Source organism: Andrena cerasifolii, chromosome 15 (assembly GCF_050908995.1).
Source record: "Andrena cerasifolii isolate SP2316 chromosome 15, iyAndCera1_principal, whole genome shotgun sequence".
Classification (NCBI taxonomy): domain Eukaryota; kingdom Metazoa; phylum Arthropoda; class Insecta; order Hymenoptera; family Andrenidae; genus Andrena; species Andrena cerasifolii.
Genome location: NC_135132.1, coordinates 723,379 through 749,455, shown reverse-complemented (window position 1 = coordinate 749,455; position 26,077 = coordinate 723,379). Strand labels below are relative to the sequence as shown.

Below are 26,077 nucleotides of genomic sequence, written 5' to 3'. Positions count from 1 at the left end.
TCAGAACAATTTCAAAATAAATGGTCTAAAATTTTTTTTTTCAAGTGTCGTAATTGCTATTAGGTACTCTTATTTCCCCACTGTAAGCACCCAAAAGCTCATTCTTATCTGTTTCTTAGTTCAACAGTTATAATTTAATGAAAAAAAGTCAATATCCACAATTGGGAAATTTTTTAAAAACCTATGACATACGTTTATATATATATATATCAATAAAGACTACAACATATTCCAGTTTCACCAAAAAGGAGAGAGTGTTACACGTATTCAGTAAATTCTGTCGCATCGAACCTCGGTTCGAAATTTAATTTGTACGATGTAAGTAGGTATAGGTATTCAGCGAACAGTATTCTCCGATGCTCGCGGTGGCTCGCGGTTACTTTGTCGCTGTCGATGGGTCGTAAAAGAGAAGGTGAGAACGGGGGTCATAGCAGCCGAGAAATAAAGCCAGCGCCTCGGTCTGCTAACACAGATACACAGCGTTGCCAGCAACATTATGCAAGACCACTTACTTAGCGGAAGGGGAACACCTACAGGAGTGGTGGTAACGTATGCGTGAAGACATTGCTGACGCACACATTACCACCACTCCTGTGGGTGTTCCTCTCCGCTAAATAAGTGGTCCTGCATAATGTTGCTGGCAACCCTGCAGATACACAACAATTTTTCAATAACAATAAGGGCTTAACTTTTTTACTTTTAGTTTTTTCTGCATAAATATTTTTTTTTTCAAATATTGATAACATTTTCCTAATCATAATGAGAGCAAACGTGATACAATGTCGAATTTTCTTTTCTTTCTGCTGAAATTCCTTTACACTGTGCCCTAGATTTCACCAGCCCATTGTGTTGTAATTTAAACTTCACGCTCTAAACAAAAACGTTTTCCTATTTTCAATATATAGGTATTTGCTGAGTGAAATTAAAATAAGTCACATCTATTATTTTATGTTGTTTTATTTTTTTTAACCCTGTCTGCATTTTAAATATCATCTAAGGACAATTTAACTTAGGAGATAGGACCGTAAAGGTTTACAAAAAAGGTCAGGGAGTCAAATGTTGACTGATTTGGAGACTTATTCTTATTATATGTTCTATACAATAGTCGGAAGAATAAAAAAGAATAATAGTAAGAGCAATATTTCAAATAATTACTGTAACATCCATATTCTGAAAAGATGATATCAGTAAATCAATACTTCCAGTATTAGTAAAAAAGTTTCAATCTCTCTTTTTTTATTTCCAATAATGTGGCCATATAATTATAACATAAATACGACAGCGATTTCAAGTGATGTATGGGTTACTGTAAAAGCGTTAATTTAGTAAATGTATACAGTTCCCAGCAGTTCGTAGTCAATGTATGCCTAAAATGAATATAACCTAACCTACAATCGTCCGAAAATGCATACATTGACTCCATCATGCTTTTATTGTGGCTCGTATATCCAGCTATCGCTTCAGTTTTGCTATGAATCTACGTTGGCAGTCCTCCCGTGTAGGCGCCATTTCGTAGCTACTACCTCAACTAAATTTGTCACGTGACTTGCCTGTATTATCGCCAATATGGCGGAACTCTGATTTGGGAATGCAACCATGGGCATAGGTTGTTTGTCCTTATATGAGCAGATTTTGGACTGTATGAGGTCTCATTCGAAAGAGGAAGGTTCAATGCAGCCCGCTATGGGCATCGTTTGAGTCACAAAACTCTTTTAGTGACCTAAAAATACTTTGATTCACGCGGGTGTATTTTGTCGACTTTTGCTCTGCTTTCAACACTCATATTATTAGATATCAACACAATCTCGTTGAACCATGACCAAAGCGGGCTGCATTGAACCTTCATCTTTCGAATGAGACCCCGCCTAGCCCAAAATTTGCTCATATAAGGACAAACAACGTATGCCCCCAAACCCATGTTTCGGGCCAGATTGTGTCGGTATACAGCGGGCTGCATTACCCATGTCTACCCCCTTAAAAGTTCGCAATTTGCTTCCAATACAGGTGGCACTTACAAGCGGAAAGCCGCCCACGATGTCATCGAAATGTTTCATACGCGATCGTGTTTTGCGTCTGTCGAAAGTGAAACTTATAAGCGGATAGCCGCCCACGGTGTCATCGGAAATTAGACATGAACCATAGTCCCGGGAACAAAGAGAACCTAATCAAATCAATCCCGAATATAAAAGGTGGTGATGCCCAGAGGTCACAGAGCCGCGAGGAAAAACCAGCTACGCCGGTTAGCATTAGAATATAAAAGTGCGCCAGCTGAATATTCTACTTTGCTGAAAGCGACGAGCACCTCCTGCATCCGTGCCGTAGAACCCATTAATCCGGACGAGCAAGGGGTCGTGGTGTCACCCGGCGATTAGGCCCCGCCGAAATCGAACTACGTAAAGGAAATCGACGTGGCGCTCAAGGAGCCTGTGGTCTGGCGGCGAATACCCATTGACAAATAAAAAGTAAGCATGTTTAATATATCATGTTAATGTACGTCCACAGAGATTCCCAACTATCCCACAGCGTAAAGTCCTGGACTAGCTTAAAAGCGGACACGATACATAATCTCCATAAAATCGCGCCCCAAATAGGAAGTAGGGACGTAACACTACATTTCACGTTCGACCGCGTGGTGTCGCTTTGTTTTTGCCGGGCTTCGCCGTCTACGTTAAACCGATCCCTTTCGAAGAGTTTTACCACCTACCGCGGCGTTCCGCTAATTAGGGGGAAATATTTGTAGTTACGTAGCTGCATTGCGCCGTTTTAGGGTTTTATTGTTGTCATCTGGCAGGTTGCTTGGTCATTCGGTTTTTGCGTTTTCGAGTATCGACCATTACCGTAGCTGTCCTTGACTCGGGCTGTACGCCCTCACTCAGGAGATCGCCAACGTACTACATCCTCGTTCCTTCCCACGAGTTCATCCCTTCCTTGCCACCCAAAAGCTTTTCGGGAAGCGACTTGGCAGGCAGTTGTATAACTAAAAACCACCACAACGACAACACCTCATAACCGTCGCGATAATCGGGACGGAACACTGTGTATGAACGAACAGAAGGAGTTTATGTTTGTGTTTGTGTTGTGTTTGTTGGGGTAGTGTAAAATGAGTGTCACTGAAAATGTGAACATAAAGGACGTGCGAGAACATATGGACAATAATTCTGCGTTTCGTCCGCGAAAATTACGTCCGTACGCAAAGAGATTACCGAAACGGAAAATATATCGCGGAAAGAGAGCGTCTTTAGCCTTTCAGAAGAAAAAACAAGAAAGCGCAAAAACGGCAGACGACACTGCCGCAGGACAACATCCAGAAGAAGTGGCCGAAGAACGTATAGTAGAGGAACCATCAACATTCGATGGACGAAATGATACACAACAAGAGATAATGTATTCGCCATCCGATGAAGATACTGATACGGGTAGTTCGGGAGAAACTGAAGAGGCGTTGGAAGAATTGAGAACTGAAATACCAGAAGGTAACGAAGAAGACAACTTTGTTATAGAAAAAGTTGCAAAGAGCGAACCGCAATAACAATCGCATCACCTAAATAGCAACGATATAATGAATTTTCAAAATGTGGTATTGAAGACTGTGGCATTGAACTCGTACGAATAACTGGTGTGAAACGGTGTGGCTTCAAAAACATCTTCAGCGTAATGTGCACTTTATGCCATTACAAATCTGAAATCCGCAATCAATCGGACGAAGCCAAAAAAAGGGTAACAATCAGGGTGCCGTAATGCAACAATTTTATGTGGAAGCAGTTATGCCCAGTTGGAACACACTTTTGCAGGAGTGAACATACGTTGCATGTCGAACTGAAGAATCAAGATGAATTCGTCAAGTTTGTAATTGTTGCTGCAGAAGAAGAGATGTTAGCAGCGGCTGAAGAAGAAAAACGTTTGGCGATTGAAAGAGGCGACGTTCTTCCCAGATCAGGGACCCCTCATATCCCCGTTGTGGCCGACGGAAACTGGATGAAGAGATCGTACCGCAGTGGATGTTACGATTCTGCGTATGGAGTCGGCGTGATAGTTGGCTATTATACGAAGAAAGTTTTATTTTACGGCGTTCGAAATAAAGTGTGCAGAATTTGTCGGATTGCTGCGAAAAACAAGAAAGGACCTCGAAAGCACATATGCTTCAAAAACTGGAACACATCTCGAACATCGACTGCTATGGAAAGCGATGCTATAGTAGAAGGATTCAATACTAGAAACGTGGGCTTGTTTATTCTACTCTGATTGCTAATGTCGACAGCAGCGTGTATAAGAAGATTATTGATGTTGACCCGTATAAGAGACAGATTCGCGTAAAAAAAATTGAATGCACGAATCATTTGTTGCGAAACTTTTCCACCAAAATGAAAGCGATTGTGAAGAAGACTACACCTGGACCGTTGAGGCAAGCTGTGGAAAGTAGCATTCGCCGGATACGCACGGACATCTTAAACACCGCAAAGTTTAGATACAATCAGAATATATCAATCGACGAGAAAACAAAGAATTTGTATGGCAACATACAGAATGTTCCGAGCCACGTGTTTGGTGAACACAAAGAATGTGCACAACTAGAATATTTCTGCGATGGAAAGAATTAAGAGAATGAAAAAAACATCATTCCAGAATTGGAACAGAAACAAACTTTTACTTTTATAGCAAATTTACCGAAATTTCTGCGATCATTTCTTACAGGCGGACATTTTACAAAATTACTGCAAACATGGTGTATGGGACAGTAATGCCAGGACAAATGGATTAATAAGTACCATATTTCAGGTAAAGTTTGACAGCTTATAAATCTACGGTAAAATTTTGTACGCTTGTAAAACAACAATTAATTATTTCCTAATGTTTTTAATGATGTGTTACAGATCCACACTGCATGCGTCACATTTCGTTACGAGCGACCTGGCAAAATTGTAGGAAGACCGTCAATGGAGAAGAGGAATTACCCAGAATGAGAGAAAGTAATAAGAGAATATAATTCTTCGAAAAATATATGGCACTTTTTTTTATCTGTACTCATCCATGTCAAGGGGGTGAAAGCTTGAATGTCTTATTTCAATTCTCGAATGAAGTTGGATTGGTTTATTGTGATGACTGTAACTTGATTAGAGACAAAAAATATATATAAAAAAATAATGTGTTACACAATTTTATCAAAAAGGCACTAACAACTAAAAAATAATTATAATCTTGTACTACAATTTCGATGGTGTTTTTAAACTTTAAATAAAAACGTGGAGCAGGATATTTCATAACAGAATATGAATCAATTTAGTACAGCATCAAGTGTCGAAATCAATTTGTTGCGAGATATCCTGCCCCACGATTTTATTTAAAGTGAAAATACACCATCGAAATTGTAGTATAGAAAATAATTATTTTTTAGTTTTTAATGCATTTTTAATAAAATCGTATATTATAATTTTTTTATAAATTTTTTTATTTTCTAGTTTTTAGTGTTTGTGGATTTACATTTCACAGCTCAAACTTCTTTACAAATATCTTTTATTGCTGTATGCAATTTAAAAGTTTGCTTGAACTGTACAGTGCTAAAAGTTCGTAAAGAACGCGAGTGGTTTATTTTAAGTCGATTGGATTTGTGGCTATGGGTGTTTATTTATTGGTGCCTGGGTAATTTGTTCACCCCCGCAGAGTTTTTTTTCATAATTTTGTATTGCCATCCAAACTACGCACCCCTGCAAAGTTTCAAGACAATTGGATGGTTGGAAGTGGATTAAAATTGAACTTCCAGATTTGAATTAAACATACAAACAAACACAGGATCGTAGTTAAATAAAATCGTTTAATGAGACATTCCAAAATATATGTATTGTTAGTACTGATCTCTAATTTATATTAATAAATTTTTACAACCGTGGAATAACAATTCCGAAGAAAAGCATGTACAAAAGTATTGAAATATACTTTTTGTCTAAATTGATGTTTAAAAAAAATGATTTCGTTATTAAATTTGTATTTAAACAAGAGATAATTCATGTTAATATAAAAGATTATTTTGATGTATAGTTAGGTAAAAAAGAAAGCGTCATATATTTTTAGAAGAATTATAGTATTTATAAATTTCATTACGATCAGCGTGTTACACTTCGGTGATGTACCTTATTAAAATTTTATGCTTTGAAATTGCACATTGATTATACAAAATATTACATCCCTCTACGTATAAATAAAAACTATTGATACGCAAATTAGTATTGTTTCATTGACATGTTTCCTAACTTCACTACCCAACCTCTCTATCTTTTGTAATGTGTCATGAACTGCGCCTATGTCAGTCACGCACACATAACCAACGCTCCTGTAGGTGTTCCCCCCTCCATCAGCGGTAGCTGGAGTCCACTGATCCCTGCTCTAACGCTAGACGCAGCTCTCGTGCCGTATTCCTTCAAGACTTCTCGATAGAAGGAACTGTGGCAACAGCGCGGCAGAGACAGAGAGAACAGAAAATGTAGCAACTATGCGTAAAAAATTAGTCTACATAGAGTACCTGGAGATGTCACCTCTGTACAAGTTCTTTTTATCGACCGCAGTAGTTTCATTAGGGTCCGTCTGTTTACTGGGGACGCTTCGATCGATTCGGACCATAACAAAAATGAGACGGTAGCCTTAACTCCAGAAAATATATATCGTGCTCCACTAATCTCGCACATAGCGCAAACATTGTATAGCGTATATATGTTATTTTTTTGTAGGCGGAAAGGAGTTGAAAATTGAATAGTTATATGTACGTTAAATACGCCAATTGATTCCTTATGTTTTCCCGATTAAAATAGCACCAAGAACGGACCTCTTTTAGGCAAGTAATACAAATCTTAAAAAGAATTTTCTACTACACTTTTTTATTTTACTCAGCAGTGAAAGGGTTAAATAAATACAAAATTGTGATGACGGATGATTTTGTTTCATTTATTCAGGCTTCGCCTAGGTTCAATGGTTGAAGTGAAAATGACAGTGCGAAAATGAGAATGGGCAATTTGAAATTGTGATCGAATTTGGTGGCATAGGTGAGGGAGAGGAGGTACAACGAATACGCGTGCGACGCGGATGCGTAACAGCGGAGCGAACAGTCTTAATCAGGTATCCGAAAGATCGATCAGACTTTCAGATTGTATCTCATTATCCTTTAATAAATTTAAAGTATTTAGTTCGTCACAGAATTGACCTTCATCGAAGCTTATACATCGTAACAGTAGATTCGTGTGCGGCCGCAGCAATTGACCGTCCAACGTTTTCTTTTGATCACTATCAACAGACGCGGCTGCGTCTGGAAGCTAATTCCCCTTCCCCCTCTACCCATAGGCACACTGAGCGACCATGTCTCTATACACGAATGCTAGCGAAATGAGTACGACCCCGCAGCTATTTTAGCCTTATTATCTTATCTTAGGCATAGTTCCGGTGTTTTAACATGATCCAGCGAATAATTTTTTTTTTAACCCATTTGTCGTTTTACTTAATGTTTCAAGCTGTTTTTCTAACAGATAAAGGAATTATTCCGAATTAATAGTTATCAAAATGATACTCTTTTTTACGAGACAGTCAGACGCCACGTAGCGCTAGTACTTGACGCCAGTAGATGTCGCCATTGTCGTTTTACTTTTCCACTTGACGCCAGTAGATGTCGCCTTTCGAAAGCAGTATCTTATAATGTCACTCCTCTGCCCTACCCCCCTCCAATTCATGAAAAAGTAGAGGACAAAAATGAGTATTATTTGTACTTCTACGTTAGAATTATCTGTATGTAAGAAAAAAGTGATGAAATCCCCCCCCCCCACACACACACACCTTCATAAACATGACTCATGTATGAAAGAAGCTAATTCTCTTTAATTCTCGAAAAAATTAAAAAAGTTCAGATGCAAAGATTGTGAAATCAACTTTGCTAATTCCAATTGTATACAAATCAATTCAGTGATCAGATTTGCAGTTTCGGTTTTAAGTAATTAGCGGGCCATTGTATAAGAAAAAAATCCGCATCTCTCTTAATCCACTACTGACGTTGATTCGTTTAAATTAGTCTCTACCAAGTTTTTATTATCTTCGATCGTAAAATGATCTTCATACTGCCCGCTAATTACTTAAAACGGAAGCTGAAAATCTGAATACTGAATTGATTTGTATACAATTGGAATTAGCAAAGTTGATTTCAAAGTCTTTGCATTTGAACTTTTTAATTTTTTTCGAGAATTAAAGGGAATTAGCTTCTTTCATACATGAGTCATGTTTATGGGGGGTGGGGGGATTGTAATTTTCACTACGTGCCTAACACTAACTTTCTTGAATTACCAGCTAGAGCGCTCTAACTGCATATCTGCATGGCAGACCTCCGTCCGTAACGTACATACTTCCCAAAAATCATAAACGACCTTCAGGTCATTCCTGTTCAGGTCATTCCTATTCCTGTTTTCCGGCTTTCGCTCTTTCTTCTTACCACTTCTCTTTATTCGATTTTTTAACCCCTCTAACATTTTCATCCAATTTTATGTTTATTTAATTTTTCCCTGCTCACTAAAATAAGAGAGTGTGCTAAAAAAAGTCTACTCTTCTTATGATTGTGTTGCTGGTGTAAAAGTATAATTTTAATCGAGAGAACGCCAGAAATCCATTGGTATCACTTCCATATCGACACGATGAACAATAAAGAACTTCTTAATTTTAATATACTTAATATACTATAATGAATATTTTACCCTCGACTACGGGGGGCCGACCTCGATTCACTGCGGTCGGTCGAGGATTCATACCTGATTCAGAAATAAAATAATTCTTAACTCTTTATCGTATCGATATGGAAGTGACACCGATGAATTCCTTATGTTTTTCCGATGAAAATCATAACAAATTTCATGTAAATCGGACAATTTTTGACGAAGTGAATTTGAAATTATGCAAAACATTTGTTCATGGAAATTTCTTCATTATGGTCCGAATTACATCGTTCTTGGTGGTATTTTCATCAGAGAAACATAAGGAATCGTTTGGCGTCGTTTCCGCAAAGATCTGATGAGAAATTCAAAACTGGAGATTTCTCACTTCTTAATGGGTATTCCTGTCTCCACGGGGGTCGAAGCCTTCGACCCGAAGGCCACGCCGTTCAGTGTGGCTACAAGTATGGAACGGTATTCTATGAGATCTCGGGTCTCTGAGAGTCGGGTGTCTGGGGTATCCCGGGTAGTTTACCCGGGTAGCGCCTACCCGGGAAATTTTTCTCTCTCCGGGTATCTCACGGGTACCCAGGTACTCCATCTCCCGGGGTAGCCAAGGTGGCTAAGGCGACTGGCCAGCACGCAACGAATCTGCAGATCGCGGTTTCGAGTCCCGTGTCGAGGCTTCCCTTTTTTCCTTGATCCTACACATAGATAGAAAAGGTAAACGAATGTGAGTACCAAACATGCTATACCTTTGGGGACTTTCCCACTGCTCGCCAGATCACGAGCCATTGGAAAGCTCCCGTGTATCAGCGCTATCTAGCGGTAGGGCCCCTCACTCGCCTGCTTTCCCTTCCAACCGTTCCTTTGCCGCAGCATGACTGCGTTGTCAGACAAACTGCAAAACGCTAAAGAGGCCACCATGCGCCGTGATAGGTTACCGCGCAAGCGTGCCCAGTCGGGATCCGAAGACCTCCTTAGGTTCTGGGACCCGAATCAAAACCGAGCGTGGTTAGTAACGTAATAGTTCCGCGCACAGTTTATAGTTTAGATTTGGTGTGGGGTGTAGAACGAATCTATTTCTATCTAAGGCCCAGTGCACACGAGCGGCACGCGTTATTTTGCTGTCGCGTCAATATGACGCTTCGTCTTGCGCATCCAATTTTTTAACGGTACGCGTCAATTTTGCAGCACGTCAATAAGACGCTGCGTCTTGCGCGTCCTTTGATACAAGCGGCAAGTGTTAATTTTGATTCTCCATCAGTTTCAATCTAACCATGGAGACGTTAGTACGTACGGAACAGGAGAAGAAATTAAGTAAATTTGAATAGTTATTTAATTTCATTTAATTAGAAAAATATCACATATACCTGTTTATAATATATTATGTAGGTAAGTATATATTACTGTGTATATATTACTAATAAACTGTAAATCAAATTTAAAAAAAAAAGTTTTATTGTAAATCAATGTCAGAAATAACAAATTCATCCCATAAAGTAAAATTATTTGATTAGTGTATTTATGTATTTAATATTGTGGCCCGCATAGAGTAGTAGGTTTCCACTTGTAGCCTACTTCGGACCAAAGGTTGCTCACCACTGTTCTAAATTGTATGTGCACTATATTCTGTGTCCTATTTTGATGTGCGCTAAATTGCTTGTGTAATATCGTAATGTGTAGTATTGATATGGAGCCGTCGCATTGACGGGAATGCGGCCAATACAGCGAACGCGATAACCCGTGTAACTTGCAAACTATCTATCGGTTGGCTGCAAAACAAAATTTCGTTTAATCGTACTTAGAATCTCTTCGCTGATAATTCCGCAAGGTGCTCCAGTATCGAGCTCTATCTCCAGGTTGCACCCGTCGATTTGAACGTTAATCATTCGCTTGGCCGTGAACGTCGCGACGCGAATGTCATGCACCTCGTTCAAACGTTGTAAAACATCAATCTGATCCGCCGGTAACTCGGTCTCTGTAATTTGGCCTGCAGTCTACGCTGGTCTCTTTGCCCTACAGACCCTCGCGATGTGTCCCTGTTTCCCGCAGCTATTGCGCATCGCATTACGAAACCTACAGGAGTTCCGTGAATGTGGACCTCCACAACCGTCACACGGCGCATAGTGGGACAACCTGCTCCTTTTTTATGTAAAAATCGTAGAACTTTTAATAGGAATAAGATAGAGGGATGAATCTTTTTGGAGGTTAAAGCTAAGATGTTGCAGACTAAGGGAAAAATGTTGAGAATGTATGCCAAACAAGTTTTGACCTTGAAAATCGTAGTCAAAGTTGACATTTTCGAAGAATATTTCGGTTTTTACGTTATAAGTTGTGGTTTAAGTTTTTCGTTTACTTGTTATACATCATTTCCTATAGATTTTGACGCGCTGAATTCAAATATGGCCGCGGAATTGATCTAGCCCTTCAGGTTTCGAAGAAAAATGTGATTTAAGTTGAAAAAATCGATAACAACTTTTGACAAACAAGAAAAATGTTCGAGGTTTGGTGCTTAAACACATCGCTGTCACATCCGTTTTCTTCGTTAAGGGGAGGTTCTGGTCTAAATGTCGATTTTTTTTATTTCATTTTTCGAATGTTCAACCTTTTAGGAAAACGTGTTTAAAAGGATTTGTTGAAATTTGTAAAATTCCCCAAGTTATAGCCATTTGAGTAGCGGCAAATGCATGGGCAACAACCGTCCACTCCGGCGCTCACATAAAACTTCAAATGCGTTTTTCTCGAAACAGTGTTCTCAAAACGGTGGGACCTGTATCTTCAAAAGTTATTATCCGATTCGACAGAAACTTTTTTTATTTTGAAGATTATTCTTGTGGCTAGGTGGGCGCTAAAAAATACAAAAAGTTAAAAATTTATAATTTTCAAAGGCGATTAAAGGACGAAAAATACAGGGAAAAGTGATTTCAAACTTGAAGTGTCGTTATTTTCTAAAAAAAATGTAATTTTTGTATTTTTTAGCCCCCCCCCCTAGCCAAAAGAATAATCTTCAAAGTAAACAAGGTTTCAGTCGAATCGGATAATAACTTTTGAAGATAAAGGTCCCACCGATTTGGATCAATTTTTTGACGCCTTGACTTTAACGGCTCCCCAAGGCTGTCTGCAATGATTAATTATAAAACAAAAAATATATTTCTATAATCTAAGACATCCTTAATACAATGCAACAAGTCCCATTAAATTATATATAGTAGTTTTCCTTTAATTAATTCCTAAATATCACCTATTTTTGGGGGGCTCTAGACCAGAACCTCCCCTTAAACAGGCTGAAAACTATTTTAAAGTAAATGTATATTTCGTTATGATTACACATTCATTTTGCAACAAATAACGTAAGTATTCACTCGTTTCAATTTACTTACCTCTCTTCAATCACTTGAAGCATGATTATAGTAAAAGTAGATATGTAGGATTGGTTAATGATTCTCGATCGAGGACCTATGCAATTTATCCCTCTTATTCATTATCCATTTTATTAAAAAGATTCATCCCTCTATCTTATTCCTATCAAAAGTTCTACGATTTTGACACAAAAAGGAGCAGTTTGTCCCACTGTGCGCCGTTGACTACTACTGTCGGCACCATGCGTTTTGCCAAACTATTTCGCTTCTGTATTGAAACAAACGTGACTTACCACTTCTGTTGGTGCTTTCCGAAGAAAAAATGTATGCTGTATCGCGTGGAGGGCTCTAATTTTCTCCTAGCCCCTCAGTTTTTGAAATATATAGAAAGGTATCTGCGAAAATTGGTGTATTTCAGGTGTCCTTTTCCCTTTGATCGATGTTTAAACATATTTAAATGTTCATAATGCAATAGTAACTTATACTGTAAACCGGTGGCGATAGTAACAGGGGGGGGCAATTGTAACACGTTAATATAAATTTATGATATACTATAATAAATTTTGGATATACATATGATGAAGAATGACATTTCGAATACACACATCCATATCTTAGCAGTATAGATACACAATAGACGTGCATAGTGAAGACAATAACTATTCAATACCCTAAAGTAACTTTTCGTTACAGATTTAAAATTGTAATATAAATACTCCCTTTGCAAGTACGTGTTTTCTCTATTTTTTAATATTTAATTTGGTCATTTTTTAAGTAATACTAATTGTTAGTTATCATTTTTAAATATCTCGTTAATAAAAATTTATAATTTAAGTTCAAAAACCTGGTCGGGGGCGATTGTAACATTGGCAGTCGGGGTCGGTTGTGCCGCGACAGAACCCAATAGTGATAATGAAGATTTATAATATTGCCTTGTTTGCATGGAATCCTATAGCACAGCACAAGCAAACCAAATAAAAAATGGGTGCAATGTAATGAATGTAAGACTGATCACCTGAAGAATGCACCAGCCAAAACGTTTTCTATTTCTGCCACAATGGCGACACCGCATAATTGATTATAAATTTTACTTTTTTTATTTATTGTAATAATTAAAATCAATAAATATTTTAATTTTGTAAAGTTAAATTTGTGCTACTATAGACTCCATGCAGTGTTACAACCGACCCGGAATCAGGGACGGTTTTAACACTTTCTCCGCTTCTCATTTTTTATTAATAACCGGAATATTACTTGACATGCAGCGAAACTGTTGTGGCTAAAATAATGTCAGATAAGTAAGTAACATTTTCGTAAAAAAAACTGTTGTTGTAACTGTAATAGTTTTTGCGTAATCGTATTCCAAAGTCAAAGTGTTACTACCGCCCCGGTCTACCCTATCGTTGTATTCGGGAGCGTTTATAGAATAATTTCACGGAACGAGCAACCGAATAACTATTACCGTTTCGACACAAAAGATGTTCAAAGATGAAAATTTGTAGTTTCTTTTCAAAATCGAATTTCTGAAAAACTGAGGGTGATGGCGACAAACGGGTACGGATTCGTTTTCAGGGCACGAAAACTCATAAGAAACGGCTATTGAATGTTACAAGTTCAGATAGCTGTCGAACTGTGTAATATGGGAAGGCGTGTAATACAGAATCTCTATCTCTACATAGTACAAAATAAAGTCCCCGGTAGGCGTCTGTATGTTTGATCGCGCTAATCTCGAGAACCACTGGACGGATTGTGATGCGGTTTTCACCGTTTGGTAGAGCATTTCTCGAGGAAGGTTTTAGTGTATGCAACATTAACCTATAACAAAAAGAAGTCGAGCAATGACGATTTTAGTGAAGCAAGATTTGCCTAAATCGCAGCGCTCACAGTACAGCTATACGATGTGACTCAGCATCCCCACCACTGTGCGGCAACCGTCACGCGCATCTCTTTCGCGCAGAGCGGTGCTCGCCACGCTATGTATAAGATCCAGATTCTACATATTGCGCATATGGACCTGTATCTCACACCTACAGCTTGACCGTGCTTTAAATAGCTTCTTAATTATTTCGATTTTCTATCATTATCTTTATCATTAATCATTAATCATTAACTAAACGAATCCATCCATACATACATATACTTTTTCATTTTATTTCAACGTGATTACCCATTATGCCGAGACGGAAAACAAAAATAGGTCGTGGTACATCGGGCGCTAAAGATTTCGTTTATCCTGTATTAATGACACTGACCAAGAAAGAGAATCTCGATTGTCAAATACCAGAGAAAGAACGGCTTTACAAAGACAAAGACAGTCGTCTATTGAACGTAACAATCGTCACTCTGCACTTCGAAATAAGCAACATTCTGAGCGAGAAAGGGAGTCCTCTGTTGAGCGAAACAATCGTCTATCTGCTGACAGGACCAGACATGCTAATGTCAGAGAAAGGAGACGTGTAACTCGAAATGAAAGAATAAATGTGGTATAAATGTGAATAAATGGTTTGTGGTCCGATAAAGAATATTCCGCTATGAATTATGATTCATCCATAAATTATAAAAATGATACTTCAGTTTCTGTAGGTACTATGTCTATTGTTGGTAAATATTGTTCAGCTCTGAAATGGAAAGACGAATCAAAAGGTATGTGTTGTTTGCAAGGGAAAATTAAACTAGAACAAATTTATGTACGAATTTATGAACCACATACGTTAGTATAATAATGCATTTCAAATGACCTCATTTATGAGTACACAATTTATCGATTGTGGCTTTATGCCGACTTTTGAGGTACAAGGACAAGTATACCATTGGGCCGATAGTCTGTTTCCTTCTGATCAAAATGATCACAAATTCCTCCAGATTTATTTTATCGCGGACCCTGAAATACAAGCTTCAAGTCGATGTAACATCGCTCGACAAGCTCTTGATACTTCCTTGGTGAGGTATTTGCAAGAAATGTTACACTGCCATAAAAATTCAGTCTTTTAAAATTGCGATTGATAGTGTCTCACGAAACGTACCGAACTTCAAAATTGTTATCCACGCCGACAAAGTGCCTGTCGATGAACATCGTGGCCGGTATAACGCCCCTTCTACGAGTGAAGTAGCTGTTGTGATAACCGGGCAACAATTTAACAGAAGAGTTATAGTATTCTGTAGTCGAGATAACAACCTTCACAAAATTGCTTGAAGTCACAGAGCTTATGACACCTTGCAATATCCTTTAATATTATGTAGAGGCAAACACGGTTATTCGATAAATATTTCTCAACTTGACTCAATAACTAGGACATCACTACGTAAAACGGTGCCATGTATGAATTATTACTGTTACCGAATAATGACAAGGCTCAATAATTTTAATACAATACTTAGATGTAGAATGCTAATGAACCAGTATTTGGTAGATCAGTTTGCTAAAATAGAATCGGAACATTTAGCCTACATTTGAAATAATCAAACAAAACTACGACGGGAAAATTACATCCATTTGCTAGATGCTTTGCGGGAAAACGAACATGTTAGCGATATCGGCGAGGTGGTCATATTATCATCATCTTTTACTGGATTGCCATGAACGAACACAACATGCGATGACTTACGTTAGGAACTATGGCAAACCTGATTTGTTTATTACTTGCACCTGTAATCCTAAGTGGACTGAAATTAAAAAAAAGTCTCCATACCAATACAACACCACAAGACAGATACGACATAGTAAACAGGGTATTTCATTTGAAAATTCAAAAACTAATGTTTTTAATTAATAAAGTCAAAATATTTGGCCCAACTCGCTGCTACATGTACACTGTCGAATGGCAGAAACGTGGACTGCCTGATGTCCATCTTCTGCTATGGTTGCAAAACAAAATTAGACTGGACCAGATAGATAAAGTACTTTCAGCAGAATTGCCAAATAAACAGACAGGCCCAACGTTACACGATATTGTGTCATAGCATATGGATTCATGGCCCATGCGGCGCGTTAAATACAAATTCGCCTTGCATGCGTGAAGGAGTTTGCACCAAAAAATATCCAAAACATTTTCAAACTTGCACATCTACTGGTAATGATGGGTATCCCAAATACAGTAGGTTGTCACCTGATGACAGCGGAGAAACTGCAACTAACCGGAACAATGAAATAGATAACCGATGGGTTGTACCCTATAATCCAGTTCTCCTTACAATTTTTGACGGGCACATCAACGTTGAATTATGTAGTTCATAGTAATCCATTAACTATGTGTGTAAGTACATAAATAAAGGCAGCGATCAGGCTACTTTCAGCATACAATCTACAAATGAGATTCTACAATATCAATCCGGATGATACATATGTAGCTCCGAGGCAGCGTGGCGGATTTTATCGTTCAGTGTACACGAACAAGCGCCTACAATCACTCATGTTGCCGTGCATTTAGAAAATGGGCAACGCGTCTATTTCACTGAAAATAATGCCAATGATATCGCAAATAATCCCCGTAATACGACGCTAACAGCATTTTTTAAATTACACTGTCCAACAAAATTAAACTTTTTTTCTGTTCTGTAACATTCAGTAGCCGGTTCTTATAGATTTTTGTGCGCTGAAAACGAATCCGTAAACCGTTTATCGCCAGCACCCTCTGTTTTCGAGAAATTCGATTTTGAAAAAATGCAAATTTTCAACTTTGAACATCTTTTGGGTTAAAACAATAATGGTTATTTGGTTGCATGATCTGTCCAATTATTCTATGAACCCACGGGAACACAACGATATAAGTTATTATTGAATTATAAGCATTTAAATGTTTATACAACGATCAAAGGGAAAAGGACACCCGAAATGCACAATTTTTTGCAGATATCTTTCTATATATTTCAGAAACTAAGGGTCTAGGAGAAAATTTTACTACTACATGCGATACAGCAGACATTTTTCTTTCAGAAACCACCAACAGAAGTGGTAAGTCACGTTTTGTTTTCAATACAGACGCGAAATAGTTCGGCAAAACATGTGCTGTCGACACTGGTAGCACAGACAGCACTCGTCTGTGGTGGTAGTCACGCGCGTTAAGAGGGTAGGCACGGGTAATGCAGCTCGCTGTATACCGACACAATCTGGCCCGAAACATGGGTTGGGGGCATACGTTGTTTGTCCTTATATGAGCAAATTTTGGGCTGGGCGGGGACTCATTCGAAAGATGAAGGTTCAATGCAGCCCGCTCTGGTCATGGTTCAACGAGATTGTGTTGATATCTAATAATATTAGTGTTGAAAGTAGAGCAAAAGTCGACAAAATACACCCGCATGAATCCAAGTATTTTTAGGTCACTAAAAGAGTTTTGTGACTCAAACGATGATCATAGCAGGCTGCATTGAACCTTCCTCCGTCGAATGAGACCTCACCCAGTCCAAAATCAGCTCATATAAGGACAAACAACGTATGCCCCCAACCCATGTTTCGGGCATGTTTATGCATTCCCAAATACGAGTTCCGCCATATTGGCGATAATACAGAGCAAGTCACGTGACAAATTTAGTTGAGGTAGTGGATACGAGATGGCGCCTACTCGAGAGGACTGACAACGTGGAATCATAGCAAAACTGAAGAGTTAGCTGGATACATGTGCCACAGTAAAAGCGTGATGCAGTCAATGTGTCCATTTTCGTACGATTAGAGATTAATAACCTAACGGTTATATGCATTTTAGGCATACATTGACTACGAACTGCTGGGAACTGTATACATTTACTAAATTAACGCTTTTACAGTAACACTTACATCACTTGAAATCGCTGTCGTATTTATGTTATAATTATATGGCCACATTATTGGAAATAAAAAAAGAGAGATTGAAACTTTTTTACTAATACTGGAAGTATTGATTTACTGATATCATCTTTTCAGAATATGGATGTTACAGTAATTATTTGAAATATTGCTCTTACTATTATTCTTTTTTATTCTTCCGACTATTGTATAGAACATATAATAAGAATAAGTCTCCAAATCAGTCAACATTTGACTCCCTGACCTTTTTTGTAAACCTTTACGGTCCTATCTCCTAAGTTAAATAGTCCTTAGATAATATTTAAAATGCAGACAGGGTTAAAAAAATAAAACAACATAAAATAATAGATGTGACTTATTTTAATTTCACTCAGCAAATACCTATGTTTTGAAAATAGGAAAACGTTTTTGTTTAGAGCGTGAAGTTTAAATAACAACACAATGGGCTGGTGAATCTAGGGCACAGTGTAAAGGAATTTGAGCAGAGAGAAAAGAAAATTCGACATTGTATCACGTTTGCTCTCATTATGATTAGGAAAATGTTATCAATATTTGAAAAAAAAAAATGTTTATGCAGAAAAAACTAAAAGTAAAAAAAGTTAAGCCCTTATTGTTATTGAAAAATTGTTATGTATCTGCAGGGTTGCCAGCAACATTATGCAGGACCACTTATTTAGCGGAGAGGAACACCCACAGGAGTGGTGGTAATGTGTGCGTCAGCAACATCTTCACGCATACGTTACCGCCACTCCTGTAGGTGTTCCCCTTCCGCTAAGTAAGTGACCCCCGTTCTATCCTTCTCTTTTACGAGCCATCGACAGCGGCAAAGTAACCGCGAACAACCGCGAGCATCGGAGAATACTGTTCGCTGAATACCTATACCTACTTACATCGTACAAATTAAATTTCGAACCGAGGTTCGATGCGACAGAATTTAATGAATACGTGAAACACTCTATCCTTTTTAATCTTTTATTACTTACGAATTACCATTTGGAATTTTGGTGAAACTGAAATATGTTGTAGTCTTTAGTGATATATATAAACGTATGTCATATGTTTTTAAAAAATTTCACAATTGTGGAAATTGACTTTTTTGTCATTAAATTATAACTGTTGAACTAAGAAACAGATAAGAATGCGCTTTTGGGTGCTTACAGTGGGGAAATAAGAGTACCTAATAACAATTACGACACTTAAAAAAAAAATTTTAGACCATTTATTTTGAAATTGTTCGCAACAAATGCAATTTTATACTACCAGGACACTATTTAAAATTTTGAAAAAAATGAGGATATAGGGCTACTTGTGCTCTTTACGGACACGTTTTTAGACACGCGGAGACTTTAAAATTGGTCGCATGCAAATTAATTGAATGTGACGCCGCGTCGCTTAGCACCGGCTCGTCTGGCTGAGCCGTGCGTACTACAATATGGAACTATCTATTTCTTTACTTCCTAACCTTGCGTGGCCTTGAAAGTCATTGTATACCATATGGTTGAATTTGTCGAGCCGGTGCTGGGCGACACAGCGTCACATTCGGCTAATTTTCATTTGGCCAATTTTAAAGTGTCCATATTTCTCAAAACGGGTCCGTAAAAGAGACAAATAGGACTATACCCTTACTTTTTCAAATTTTTAAATAGTGCCCCGCTATTAAATCATGGCATTTGTTTAGAACAATTGCAAAATAAATTTAAAAAAAAAAATTTCGTGAAATAATTTTTATTAGGTACTCTTATGTCTTCATTGTAAGCACCCAAATACTCATTTTGATCAGTTTGTTAGTTCAACAGTTATAATTTTTTGAAAAAAAGTTAACATTATATTTCAAAGAGCTGTAAGATCCACAATTTTTGACATTTTGAAAAATTCGTCGAGATATGCCTATATATCCCTAAAGACTACAATATATCCAAGTTTCATCTAAATCTGAAATGTTACTCCGAAAAGGAATGGCCCACAATACACCACTGCGGTGGATCGTGTAAAAAGCATGTGGAGTGGACGTAGAAATGGGAGCCCGAACTCGCTATCTGTAAGTAGTGGCCTGCATGAAGGACCGCCGCGATCCGGCTTCACGTACTTTTGCGTGCCGCGCGGCGTCTGGCGCGCCGCGCACTGGGCAAAAGTGAGGTAGTTTGTTTCAAAAACAAAGAACTTTTGATAGAAATGAGATAGAGTGATGATGCTTTTAAATTAAAGCTGATAGATTACAGAATATGGGAAAATTAATGAAATTATGGTACAAACGTTTTTTACCTTTGAAAATCTGTGTTAAACTTGAAATTTTACAATAAAATTATGTTTTATCCATTACCATGTTCGGTTAAAATTTTTTTTTGACATGTTGTACATCATTTCCCATAGACTTTGTCGCGCTGATTTCAAATCCGTTCGCAAAATTTGTCTACTCCCTCAGGATTTTGAAAAAAATCGATTTTTGTGAAATAAACTAATGAATCATAATTTTTTCGTTGAAATGATTTGATAACCCACTGGTGTGGAGGTATATTGTATTTTCATATATTATTACACAAGCAAAATAAGAATTTTTAATGTTTATTTTAAAATATTGAATGTTTTACATCTCGTGATCACTTGACGTATCGCTGTCATTGTCGCTGTCATTTGCACATGAATTAAGGTAAGTATTTAATCTTTTTACCTTACTTCTCATCAACGAATTTTTTAATTTCTGCAGATTCATTATTTTGTTCGTACAACTTTAATCGATTGTTTATTAACATAATTGAAATTTTCGGGTCGGTTAAGTATATTGCTCGATTAAAAACGTCTAACATTCTATTCTTTCGACTATTTTGTCGTGAATGCATTATCATATTTTTCCTATAAAGTTTATGCCAGGATTCATTTGCATCTTCTGAATAATACGCTATTGGTAGTGGAAACTGTCTGTTGATTGAAGTGAACAGAATAGTAGAATCACTTGCAAGCAAATCTATCAAACAGTTTGGACTTCCTTTGCCAGATAACAATAACCTACAGCTGAACAGTAGTGACTACTTAAGGGAGATGCCATATGATCAATCGCGGCTCTTACAAACCGTCGTTCAGAAAAAACACCGTCTGAACCCCGATCAAAAAAAGCTTATGACACCAGAATATTTAGCATAACAAACAAAGAGGGTAAGATGTTTTTCCTAGATGCCCCTGCAGGCACAGGTAAAACATGTTTGATTAATTTGTTGCTCGCTAAAGTGTGGTCTGGTGGTAATATTGCTCTTGCCGTCGCATCATCTGGGATTGCAGCCACTCTTTTGGAAGTGGAAGAAGAACGGCACATACGACATTTAAACTTCCTCTGAAAGTTTGTAATGATGATACAAGCGTATGTAATATTTCAAAACAAAGTAATGCCGCCAAATTAATTCGAAACTGTTTATTAATTGTTTGGGATGAGGCTACAATGTCCCATAAAACTTCGGTGGAAGCCCTAGATAGGACCATACATGATCTAAGAAATATGAACACACTTATGGGTGGCTGCACAATTTTGTTCTCCGGAGATTTTCGTCAAATCTTACCAGTTGTGGCGAGAGGAACGAGAGCTGACGCGGTAAACACTTCTTTAAAAAGATCTTACATTTGGCCGGATGAAACAAAATTGGCACTCAAAATTAATATGAGAATACTCTTATCTTCAGAAGATAATAGTATATTTAATCGATAATTAACCTCAATCATGATTTATGTGTTTCGGTCAGCATGATTGATAACGTTGATTGATAACGTTTATTCTGAAATCCATGATCTTTCAAACACTACACAAACTGACTTTGAAAGTGGGGACCCCTATTATATTGTTACGTAATCTAAACCCGCCGAAATTATGCAATGGGATGCAAATAAAAACTTTGAAACACTTTCTGATTGAAGCTACTATTTTAACTTGCTGTGGTACTGGAGAAATAATTTTAATACCGAGAATTCCAATGATTCCATCAGATTTCCCCTTTAATTTCAAACGAATTCAATTCCCGATAAGAGTCTGGTTTGCCATGACAATAAATAAAGCACAGAGTCAGACACTTAACGTGGCTGGAGTTGACCTAAGTGGAGAATGTTTTTCTCATGAGCAACTTTACGTGGCGCTTTCGCGTGTCACATCAGAACAAAATCTTTTCGTGTTGACGTCAGAAGGAAAAACGATTAATGTTGTTCACAAGGAAATGTTATAAAATCTTGGTTAAAAGCTTATCGCCGTCAATTCGAGAATGCTCAATGGGGGGGGGGGGCTGCATCGCAGTCCGTCCAGTGGTTCTCGAGATTAGCGCGAACAAACAGACGCCTACCGGGGACTTTATTTTATACTATGTACATATGTAGAGAAACCCGAACAAACCCGAAAGTAACATTAAAAAGTACTTAAGTCATTTCGTACGCAGTACGCACTCAGTTCATGGTACATGGAATAATTATAATAAGAAAACTTTGAATTTTTATATGTGATAAAATCTGTTAGGTGCATGTACCAAGTGGCGAGATTAATCTTATCTTTTAAACGCAAATGAGTAGATACTTCATAATAATCGCTTTTCAATGTAGATTCATCAAAGTTAATGTTTCTTTATAATATGTACCTTATCATAGATATATGTTCAAACAATTTGAATAAGATATTAAGTTCTTATCTCTTAACACATTCAGAACGGCGGCGTATTTTCCCGTACGCCCCCAAACACTGACGCCTGTTAGCTTAGACGGCTCGATTGTACGAAGCCTTTCCTGGTGTTAATACTTATTTTTTCGATGTTTAATCTTTTCACCGGTTATATACATATAGTTTTTAATAGTGCAGTGACCCACTACCCGTGGCCCATGCCGGCTATTTTAGCGTTTTTGCCGTTTATACCGAGGTGACCTTACTTTTGCTGTTCTCGGCTATTTTCCTTTATATCTATTTCCTTTATTCCTATGTTGTACTTCTCTTCTTCGATAGAATGTAGGTATATTGTTTGACGAAAATAGGATATTATTTTCGAAACTATTTTTGATAACACATAACTAATAAAAATGTTTTACAATCATTCATTCTTCACCAGAACACAAATATTGGCTGATTTTAAGAATTTGTTTTTACAATTGAAAATCAATATTTCCGTACATTATTATGCAGAGGAAGATGTTTGGATATCATAGCACAAAGTTTTTCACGAGTGTGCCAATACTTTTTTGTGCTTGTAAAATATATTCAATATATGATTAATCATAAATGTGTTTGAAAACTATATTTTATTTATACATTATTATGTATGTGGTTTATTGCTTCCCCTTAGGGTTACAGGTCTCCTTTACATTTTCCTTAACCTAATCTTATCCTATCCTTATCTTAAGTCCTTATCCTACTTTCGTCGCACTCGCCTCGCTCGCTCTCCCTCTCCGCTTTCTCGCTCGCCGCTCTCCGCTCTTTATCCACGCGCTTACTCTGTTCCCATTTATCCCGCGCCTGTCGTTTTCGCCTCTTAAAACTAAGCCTTCTCCGCTCTCGTCTCCTCCCCTTTCCTCCGCCTTCGACTTCCATTTCCTTTCTTTCACTCCATTCCTCCTTTCATTCATTACAGTATTTCCTCGTTAGCGACTCGATTTTGTGTACACGATACCGACTCTTCGCTATCCCCACCACTTTTGTCTCACTCTTGCCCGGCGAAAGCTGGAGCGAGATGGAACGAGAGCGAGCGACAGGCACTGAAAGCGAGCGAGGACGGTACGAGACCGACGACGCGTTGATGTTTTGTCTCGCTCCGTCTTTCGGACGCCTGACATTCTGTCCTTTGCGCTTGCGACCATCGCGCACGCTCGCCGCGCACGCAGTGTTCCATCTCGCTCCCCCCTCCGGCCAGAAAGAAGCGAGAAACGAACACTCGGAATTAGGGTTCTGTTCACGATACCGACTCAACGCCGGTCCCGACCAGCGAGTCGCTAACGAGACAATACTGTAGTTCCTTTCTCCCTCCCTCCTTCCCTCTCCTTTCTCCCCGGTTCCTCCTTCCCCCTCCCCTCTCATTTCCACTAACCTCTTCATCCATTCCTCTCCCTTACCTCGTTCATCCAATATTTCCTTTATCATTTCCCCTATTCCTCTCTCCCCTCCCTCTTCTTCCCTTGCATATCTCTCTAATACGTGTTCCCACGTCTCTTCTTCCCCCCCCCCACATATCCTGCATCTCCTCTTCCTTCTCCCAGTACCTCCCCCCCCCTCATTTCGTTCCCCAGCCTAAACCTTGCTACCCTCCTGCACCTCCCTTCACTCCATCCCGCTGCCAGGTATTTCGGTATCCCCCTTGCCACTATCTCCCTGTACCACCTGTTGTATTTAGACTCCCTTATTTTTTCCCTTCTCTCCTCTGCCTGTCTCCTGCTGTCTTCCTTCTCCATCTCTTCATACCCCCCTCTTTCCCGTTCCCTTTCGTTACCTTCACTCCCTCCTCTCTCCATCCTAAACTCCTTTCTCTCTATTTCCCACTTTGACAACTCCCTCCCCTCCTCCCTCTCCCTCTCCTTCACCTCTTTCAGACATAGTCTGGCCAACTCCCCTCCCTCTCCCCTGCTCGGCTTCTCTTCGTACCTCCACGCCCTTCCCCCCGCCCACGTCCTCAGCTTTTCCCTCTTTGTCTCCTCCCTCACCATATATCCTGGCGTCCTCCAATCTACCCCCAACGACCACCTTATGAACCTTTCCTGTACCCTCTCTACCTCCTCCCTCTCCTTCCACCCCCATACCTCCGCCCCGTACCCCAAAACCGTCCACACCAGCGCATCGAACAGCCACATCCTCCTTCCCCAGTCCTTTCCAAACTTCCTTTTTCCAATTCCCCAGACCTGTCTCATTACGACCCCTGCCTTTTTCACCCTGTCCTGTATGTGCGCCTCATGTCCCCCGTTTTTCTTGAACACATACCCTAAATACTAAAACTCCTTTACCTCCTCAATCTCCCTTCCTTTCCATTTCCATTCCACCTTTCTGTCTCTCCCTCCCCCTTTTCTGAACCTTACCACCTTTGTCTTCGCCACATTAACCTCCAGGTTCTTTCCCTCCAAGTATCTTTCTAAACGCCTGATCATACTCTCCATCTCTTCCTCTTTTCCCGCCAGCAACACTAGGTCGTCCGCATATGCCAGGGAGCATATCCTCCTGCCTCCTATTCTCACCCCTCCCCAAGTCCCTTTATTTATCTCCTCCTCCACATCCGCTATCAGCAGGTTGAACAGAATGGGGCTCAGCGGGCACCCTTGCCTTAGACCTTTCGATGTACAGAATTCCTCCCTCATCTCCCCTCCCACCTTTACTCTACTAATTGTCTCCCTATATATTTCCTTAACCCTCTCCCTCAGCCCCTCCCTTACCCCTCTCTTCTCCATTGCCTCCCATAATTTACTCCTGTCCACCGTGTCGAACGCAGCCTTCAGATCCACGAACAGCGCTGCCAGTTTACCCTTGCCCCTTCTGGTTTGCTTCCCTATCATGTGATTTAGCACATAAATTTGGTCCACTGTTCCTCTCCCTCTCCTGAACCCTGCTTGATTTTCCGGGATCATCCCCTTCCCTTCCACCTCCTGTTCCAGTCTCTCTCCTAGCACCGCTGCATACACCTTATACAGGGTCGGCATAAGCGTAACTCCCCTGTAGTCCTGCACCCCAGTCCCCCTTCCCTTCTTCACCAGTGGCGCTATTAACCCCTCCTTCCACCCCTGCGGCCATCCTTCTCCCTCCCATACCCTCCTGCAAATCTCCCATGCTGCCTCTGCCCCCTTCTCTCCGCCAAATTTCCAGGCTTCGTTTGGTATCCCGTCCCCTACCATCGCCTTTCCCTCCTTCAGTCTCCTCAATACCTTTCTTATTTCCTCTTTGCTTATTCCTTCTTCCTCTCCCTTCCTCCTATTCCCCTCCCCTCCCATCCTTACCCTGTTTTCCACTCCCCCTAGCAGTCCCATGAAATATTTCTTCCACTCCTCTCTCTTTATCTTTTCGTCCACCCGCTTCCTTTTTTTCCTTCCCCTGTTCACTATCTCCCATACTTTGTTTTCCGTTTTCGCTTCCGCCACCTCCCTTATCAGCCTCTCCCTCTCTTCCCCTTTTTTTCTCTCGCACAGTTCTTTGTACTCTCTCCTTTTCCTTTTATACTCTTCCCTCGCCCCCCCCTCTCCATCTCCTTAGCCCTCTTCTCACCTGCCTCTTCATTTCCCTGGTTTCTCCGTCCCACCACCCCTCCTTCCGCCTCATCTCCTTGTCCCCCGTCTCC

At 39.3% G+C, this 26,077-nt stretch overlaps 2 protein-coding genes and 1 long non-coding RNA gene across 4 annotated transcripts in view; 1 reads left to right on the top strand and 2 right to left on the bottom strand.

Annotated features, from left to right (window-relative positions):
* The window catches only part of LOC143377199 (putative inorganic phosphate cotransporter), a 163,058-nt gene that overhangs the window by 89,873 nt on the left and 47,108 nt on the right, over positions 1-26,077 (bottom strand). The gene's annotated exons all lie outside the window — the stretch shown is intronic.
* Positions 328-26,077, top strand: part of LOC143377254 (uncharacterized) — a 134,513-nt gene continuing 108,763 nt past the window's right edge. The window contains exon 1 of the long non-coding RNA XR_013087267.1: positions 328-1,051. This is a non-coding gene — a long non-coding RNA (uncharacterized LOC143377254). The remainder of the gene's footprint in view (positions 1,052-26,077) is intronic.
* Positions 14,774-25,637, bottom strand: LOC143377049 (uncharacterized). The gene is made up of 5 exons (XM_076827961.1): positions 25,182-25,637; positions 24,759-25,097; positions 24,403-24,687; positions 15,058-15,209; positions 14,774-14,915 (listed from the first exon to the last, which is right to left on the bottom strand). Exons 1-5 carry the CDS (start codon positions 25,635-25,637, stop codon positions 14,774-14,776), a joined length of 1,374 nt encoding a protein of 457 aa, XP_076684076.1.